Source organism: Pteropus vampyrus, unplaced genomic scaffold (genome assembly GCF_000151845.1).
Source record: "Pteropus vampyrus isolate Shadow unplaced genomic scaffold, Pvam_2.0 Scaffold329, whole genome shotgun sequence".
NCBI classification, from domain to species: Eukaryota; Metazoa; Chordata; class Mammalia; order Chiroptera; family Pteropodidae; genus Pteropus; species Pteropus vampyrus.
This window is the reverse complement of record NW_011889110.1, coordinates 686198-693261: the sequence shown is the minus strand read 5'-3', so window position 1 is coordinate 693261 and position 7064 is coordinate 686198. Positions and strand designations below refer to the sequence as shown.

Below are 7064 nucleotides of genomic sequence, written 5' to 3'. Positions count from 1 at the left end.
GGGAAGAGTAAGTGGATGCCGGAGACAAGAAGGGAGCTGCTCTCTCGCCCTGGGAGAGGGAGGCGCCGGCTGGGGTGGGGAAGGGGGTCACCTTGTGGGACATTTTTCTGCTTTGCTGGGGGTTGAGGTGGTAATAGCCTCTTGAGCCTTGGGACTTCCAGTCTAAGGAGATGGAGGAGCGATAAGGTTGAGGTGGGGGTTGTAGATGAACCGATAAGCAGAGGCAGGCTCAGGAAAGGAGCTCCCAGCCCATAAAGCTAATCCTGGAGGGCGCTGGAGGAGGGGCTGGCCCGGTCAGAGCCGCACGAAGCAGGTGAGCAGGGGCTCTCGCCAAGGGCAGCTCCCTGGGTCCTGGAGGAGGAAAGGGGGAGCAGCGTCTTCACCCCCTCACTCGCCCTTCTCTGCTTGCACCGTCCTCTCCAGTGGGAGAGGCAGGTACGAACGGCCTGAGGGGGGACCACGTTGTCCCACCCGTCGCAGGGGCAGACTGGAGATGTAGAAACTGCTCATCTTTTAGGAGTTCTTCGCTCTGGCTTTCGTCCCCACCACCCCTTCCCCTCTGTTGCACCCCTTGTCCCCACCCGGCTGGTCGCTCCCCCCGACATTCTTCTCCGTGCTCCCTCAGCCTTCCGCAGGCAGGGACGCCCATGACCTCTCCCCCCAGGATGCTGCCTCAGCATCCAGCGTGACTCGGCTATGCCTCCCCGGTGCCCAGGAGACTGTGAGGCCCCAGAGCCTCTGGCGCCAAGGCGGCCAGACCTCTCGCTCGGACGTGATGACGAGGAGGCACACGTGACACCTGGACTCCAGTTTTCAGGAGATGCGCTCCCACCCCGCGTGCCCACAGCCACCTAGGGACAGGTTCTTGCGAACATTAAGAGTGATCACCACTGGATGGAGAAATTATTAGCCCTTTTTTGTTTTTCATACTTTTAAAATAGCTTCGTAATAAGAAAAGACACTTGAAGGGCTTCCCGGCTTCCTCCAAGGAGACATCGTCTTTTGGGGCGTGGGCAGCGGGGCAGGTGGGCGCAGAGGACGGTGGCCAGCACCTCCCGGTTCGTTCCACTCCGGCCTGGCCCCCTAGGACGCCCCTGCCCCCAGCCGTCCTCGCTCACACTCACAGGGCTGGAGATGGCTTCTCTCTCTGCCAGGAACCAGAAGGCTCCTCCCTCAAAATAACCAGGAGGAGATTAGTGATTTTTTTCCACCCAAGCATCGTTCCCTGGATCTGCAGGCCAATGAGTTCAAGGTAGAGGTGAGTGGGGTCATCTGCTTACTTGAGTCTTTCCTCCCCCACCATCAAGTGATCTCCTGCACCGTATGAGGTAGCAGTGGCTGTCTGTGAGAGAGCCTCCAGGCGAGCATGTGGGTGCTGTCTGTGCAGAGGAAATTCCACGTGCGCTTCCATTTCTGCACCTGGGAGGGTGGGGCACGTGCTTCTGCACGCGACCTGGCCCCTGCACGCGGTGGTCCGTTCAGGTGTGGAATGCATGGATGCCGGGAGCGTCGTGAGCTGCTGTGACAGTTCAAGTGTGTCTAAAATCTCCTCACATCCGTCCCAGCGCCCCTTCTGTATTTTATGGCCTGTGTCTCTTTCTGGCTTTCGGGGGACAGGCCTGTCCCCCCAACCTCACCCCACCGCACCCTTAACCATCATCTCTGCTCCAGGAAGCAGATGACAGTCAGCCACAGCCGCTTACTGCCGACAGGTGCGCCCGCCGGGTTCGTGGGTAGGGTGGGCATTGGGCCAGCGAGGCAGGTTTCTTGAGATGTTATGTGGGCTCCTTGCCTCTCTGCCGCTTCTCTGAAGGTTCCACCTCCTCCCACCAAGCAGGCAGTTTAGTGGATGAGCCGCTAGCAACGTTTTCTCTGTGTCTAAGAGCATGAGAGGACATAAAATAAGAGGCTGTTCCCACCTCTCAGTACAACAGCGCGAGGGCCAAGGCTGAGGACAGTCTAGGGGAGGACGAGGAAGGAGGGGACGGGTTCTGCGTGGGCCCAGGGCACCCTGCCCTCTGTCTCCATCTCTTTCTCACACACACACACACACGCACGCACACACACGCATGCACATGCACGCACACGCACACATATACACACGCACACACACGCACACGCACACACGCACACACGCACACGCACACACATGGCATGGACCTTTTTCCCACCCTCCACCTACACCTCTTCCCCGCCCTCATGTTCAATGGGCCCGAGTGTCACGCACAGGCCAGGACCCGCTGGGCCTCACTCCGACATCTGGCCTGGGCCTCACCCCGTGCAAGCCGCTGGCCCTTGAGAAAGGCTGCACGGGAGGGTGGGAAGATGCGACGTTTAGAACCAACGAGCTCATCAACGGTCCCGCTCTGCCCTTATTGTCCGTGTGATCTCGAGCGGGTGAGTCATTTCCTTGGTGGACCTCAGTTCCTCATCTATATAATGGGTGTAATAACACTACTGCTTTGAGACCTGGTTGTTACGTGGATCTAAGGACGTAATAAATGCGAAAGTACTCCACCAACTCCCAAGTCATCTGGGTTGCTTCCCACAGGACGGCCCGCTATGGTCCCCCTAGAAGGCTCTGTTGTCCCCTGGCTACTCTCTACTCTCTTTTCCAGCAATGGAATTCTCTAGTGAGCCGGAATGAGGGTCAGGCCCACGGCTATGACTTCACAGAGCTCATGACATCAGAGGCGCTATGGAAGGGAGGAGGAGAAAGCAGTGCTGGGCGGGGGTAAGGGCCCGGATGGCGGGGGCCGGGACGGTGGGGGGCGGGGGTGGCGGCGGGGAGCCTGCTGGGCGGCAGGGCATGGGGAAGGCCGCAGGCGGTGGCTGGGCAGGCCCATGACCTCCCTGGGCTCCCAGCTCTATAGGGCAGCATTCCTGGCAGCCGTCCTACTGCTGCTGTGGGCGAAGGGGGTGAAGCCTCAGAAGGGGAGCCCAGGCCCCGACGAGAGGAGCTGGAAAGCGAAAACACTCTCTGCAGGTAGGTCAAGAAGGGAGATGATGTCTGGAGACCGGAGCCCAGATCTGTTTGGAGTCGGTCCCGGATTACTGATCGGGCCAGAGCGAAATCTGAGATCGGTTCAGGTTGAGAGCGCGCGCCCCGTTACCGTCGTGGGAGGCTGTCATGTGAAAGGGTCTTGGGCAGGTCTAGTCACGCGCATACCACGGGCCGGCGGAAACGGCACGCGAGCACACGTATGAGACGGGCGCACTCGTCTGCGACGAGAGCCTTTGGCTTCGTCCTCCTCCGAGGTGGTCCCTCGCTCTCCAAAGGGTGCGACTCTTTGGAGGAGGCCGACCGAGATGGAAACGGGGTGCGCATGCTCAAGTCGGAGCTGTGCTTGCACACGGATCAGAACTCCAGATGGAGCGTCAGCTCTCCGGTCAAGGACAAGGACACGGGCCATCGGGCTACAGCCCTAACCGTCCCTAGTCTCCCGCTTGGTCCCCTTTGCGGTGCAGGCCGGGGTCGGCGTTTCAGCACCTCCCCCTCTCCCGTTGCAGACCAGGAGCAAGAGCAGTTCGAAGAGCATTTTGCAGTCTCCTCAGTGGGTGAGATGTGGGAGGTGGTGGACATGGCCCAGCAAGAGGACAAGACATCGGAGAACGCAGCTCTCCGCGACCACCTCGCTGACCTAGCCTTCTGCTTCAATCTGGCCAGCATCGTGGTTTTTTTATGAGGGACATTGAGGCGGAGGTGGTGGCCTGGCTCCTGGACGAGGGCCTGGATATCTACCTCCACTTCGTGATCGCTTACTGACCCTCCCTTCCCTGGGCTCCAGGTCTGTATTCTCAAGGGAGACGTACACACGGCGTCCTGCCCCTTGCCAGTGCCCCTTTACCTCAGGAGGCAGCAGCAGAGGACCCCGGCGCTGGTTTTCAGCGGCCCATCGGCACTGCCCCCTGCCTCCCCATGCTCTGAGCGCCATCTCCCCAGGCCGGAGCCCAGGGACCCCAGCCCTTCTCCCTCCCATGCCCCTCCTGGCTTTGTTCAGTAAAGCGGATTAGGGGGAGGAGGCAGCTACAAGAAAAATAATAGCAATAAAATCCTGAAAACCATTGGGAGACTTAGCCAAAGCCCTCTTATCTCGAACCGGTCTGTTTAAGGGCTCGGCCCGGGCGTCGACCTTCAGACCCACCAGTTCACCAGTCATTACTTCTCTCCTTCCCTCGTGCCTCGGGAACGCTGCTCACAATTTCCTCTTCCTGTCTTTCTGACTTTTCGGCATAGAACATAGCAGGAAAGAGCCATTAAGAGACGGGCAGAAGCCGAGTGCCAGATTTTATTTTTGGAGGAGAGAGGAGACGCTGTCCTGACTCCATGGACGGGCAGGGAGACAGTGACACCGTCTGCACCAAGGGCCCTTTGGTGGCCGGGTCACCAGAGTTGGCAGTGGCGGGAGGGGTTCATGAGGGTGCCGTGTGGACAGCGGAAATGTCTGGCGAAGGCTGGGGTGCTGCTGAGGGGCCCGTGGACGCGCAGGACGGGAGGGCTGTGAGTACCCCGAGACTCCTGGGTGCCGGGCTCCCTACACATTACCTGGGAGGAAGAGGCCCACACGGGAAAGGAGGAGAGAGGGGTGGAGACGGGTCCGTAGGCAAGACCCGGAGACCGGGTGGTGACCAGGGACAGCAGACAAAGACAAGGGCAGGGGCAGAAGTGTTTGCCATTGGCAGGTCGGTTGATCAGGCAGTGGGCATCTGGGGAGCGGGGGGTGGTCTGGGTCTATCGGAAGAACTCTGCGGGGGGTCTGTGAAAGTGGGGGCGGTGTCTGTTGAGGGAGCACGTGGTACTTAGAGGGTCATGTCGGGTGGGGACCATGTCCGGGGGTGAGGTCTCAGAGGAGAAATGTAGTCAGGGAGGGCGTTAAGGGGAGAGCTTTTTTGTTTTTCTTTTTTCTTTTCTCTCTCTCTCTCTCTCTCTCTCTCTCTCTCTCTCTCTCTCTCTCTCTCAAAGGTACTGAATTTGGTGGAAGAACTGGTAGCAGTCGGAAGGGATGGTCCCAAAGGGGCACGTATGAAAGGATGACAGTGGGAACATCTCCAGCGGATGGCTGGGGCTGTGTGGGGGGAGGTGTTTCGGCGTCGCAGTACGGTGTTCACTGTGACACGGAGGAAGCGTGGTGGGCGATGGCAGCTGCCTACCTGGGCATAGCTTAGGAAGAAGAGCTGCTGGGGGCTGAGGTCCAGGTCGGGCAGGGTGGCCTCCCCACGACGCCATAACAGCCTCTCGTTGTATGCCTGGGTGTGCGGCATGGTGGAGAGAGCCCCTCAGGCACCAGGCCCGTGGCCATTTGGAAGTCTGGTACCCCAAACCAGTTTGTAGCCCCCGTTCCCAAGTGCTGCACTAACACACTGGTCTGAGCCAGGAAAGATGTTCTCATCGGAAGATCTAAGAATATCCTAGAAAGGAGGGATCTGTAGGGTCTGAGGGGGATCCCCGAGTTGTCCCCGGTTCAGTGGGGATGTGAAGGGCAGAAAGCTTTGTAACTATGCTTGCACAAGGGACGGTAAAAGGAGATCCGGGCCCTTGGGGCGTGAGTTACCTGCAGTGCAATGGCCAGCGCCCCCGTGTCTGCAGCATCTTCCAGGAAGGTGCGGGAGCCATTGAAGGGGGCTCCACTAGGTAATGGCAAGGCAGCGTAGTGGTGCTCCAGGCACAGCAGCGCCCCCTGTAGGGCATGGGTGTCACAGGCCGGGCAGCCCCCAGGGAGTACTGTTGGAAACGGGGCGAGGGAGTGACGCGGTGAGGCATGGTGCAGAGGTGAGGGCCTGTGGGGACCACAGACGGGGCTTGCTCCCAGGAGCACTGCAAAGGTTTCGGAGCTGCCCCGCCTGGCAGCCTCGCGTAACCTCCCTTTCTCCTCCCCCAGGCCTCCTTGGGGGCCTTCATCTTGTCCCAGTGCCCCATCTCCCGATGGCCCACCGTTACCCACAGAGCTGGGAGAAGATGTGCAGCAGCTCGCGGGCCATGATGCTGCCAGCAGCGCCAAAGTTCACGGCCCTAGGGAGACAAGGGCTTGTCTCAGCCCCGAAACCTTCAACAGTTTAAACCCCAATTCTCCAACCACAAGTCCTAACCACTGTAACATCTGTCCATCACTCTTGGGAGACTTCCTGCCCACCGTCACAGCATGGCCCATACCTGGGGTAGCCAGGGTGGAAGAAAGGGGGTTGCAGGAGGCCGGCTGGGAAGACCAGGACGTGGTCAGATATGGAATAGTAAGCACTGAGCCCCCACGGGGACACCTGCCACCTGTGGGGAGAGCACATATGAACACCGGCTCCATCTTTATTGCCTCCCCGGCCCAGACATATGCAGTGCCTCAACTGTTGTCACTGTTCCCGTTTCCGAGTCCTTGGCTGGCTTCCTTGCTAATCTTGGATGGACAGCTCGGGGACGCAGGGTCTGTGTCTCCTTTGCTCTCATACCTGTGTTGAGGGAAAGGCCGCAAGAAGCTGCAGACCATCCTAGCTCGCCGGGAGCGGACGCCGCTCAGGAAGGACTGCAGGAAGCTGGGCCCGAGGTGTATCTGGGAGGACACGAGAGATGACAAATGTACACGCACACTGACATACCCTGGTGGGTACATCTGAACCCCAACGGATAAGCCCTGACGCCAGCATGACACCGCCACACCGCTCGTGGGCCAGACGGGCTTCACGCGTGTCAGCACACAGATAAAACACACTCACGCGGGTCACAAGAATGCACGCGTGCACGTGCACGCGCACAGGCTGTGACCGGGGAAGGTCCTGCTCTTCCATCAGCAAGACCCTTAGTGTGGATATTGACCCACAGAGCCCGGCCAGCACCAGGAAAGGAAGGGGAGCACTCGGCGAGGACAGGCTGTCTGCCGCTCGCGTGGGTGGGGGGTGAGGAAGTCGGGGACTGAGGAGGAGCTGGCAAGGAAAGGGACCCACGTCGTCGTGTTCCTGTCTGACCAGCGCTGGCTCCGGGGCCTGTTCTGGGGGCCCCATCTTCACCTGCAGTTGGGTGACCTGGGGAGAGACACAAGGTAGAAGGAACCTAGCTACCCCAAGTCCATCGGAGGGAC

General features: G+C 59.8%; 3 protein-coding genes across 3 annotated transcripts in view; 1 reads left to right on the top strand and 2 right to left on the bottom strand.

Annotated features, from left to right (window-relative positions):
• TRPV5 (transient receptor potential cation channel subfamily V member 5) overlaps positions 1-2432 on the bottom strand; it is a 28566-nt gene extending 26134 nt beyond the window's left edge. Inside the window, exons 1-5 of the mRNA XM_023522061.1 lie at positions 2276-2432; positions 1704-1878; positions 1281-1516; positions 582-1172; positions 92-351 (exon numbers count right to left, since the gene is read on the bottom strand). The gene's annotated coding sequence lies outside the window, so the exon portion shown is untranslated. The remainder of the gene's footprint in view (positions 1-91; positions 352-581; positions 1173-1280; positions 1517-1703; positions 1879-2275) is intronic.
• LLCFC1 (LLLL and CFNLAS motif containing 1) lies at positions 2326-3724 on the top strand. Its single transcript, XM_011378089.2, has 3 exons — positions 2326-2397; positions 2692-2986; positions 3511-3724. The coding sequence occupies exons 1-3, from the start codon at positions 2326-2328 to the stop codon at positions 3684-3686; spliced, it is 543 nt and encodes a 180-aa protein (XP_011376391.1). The 3' UTR covers positions 3687-3724.
• Positions 3725-4257: 533 nt separating this feature from the next.
• The window catches only part of KEL (Kell blood group, metallo-endopeptidase), a 19042-nt gene continuing 16235 nt past the window's right edge, over positions 4258-7064 (bottom strand). The window contains exons 10-16 of the mRNA XM_011378088.2: positions 6931-7061; positions 6439-6539; positions 6152-6262; positions 5943-6010; positions 5553-5722; positions 5152-5247; positions 4258-4546 (exon numbers count right to left, since the gene is read on the bottom strand). Of these exons, the coding sequence (XP_011376390.1) occupies positions 4385-4546; positions 5152-5247; positions 5553-5722; positions 5943-6010; positions 6152-6262; positions 6439-6539; positions 6931-7061 (839 nt within the window). The 3' untranslated portion in view covers positions 4258-4384. The remainder of the gene's footprint in view (positions 4547-5151; positions 5248-5552; positions 5723-5942; positions 6011-6151; positions 6263-6438; positions 6540-6930; positions 7062-7064) is intronic.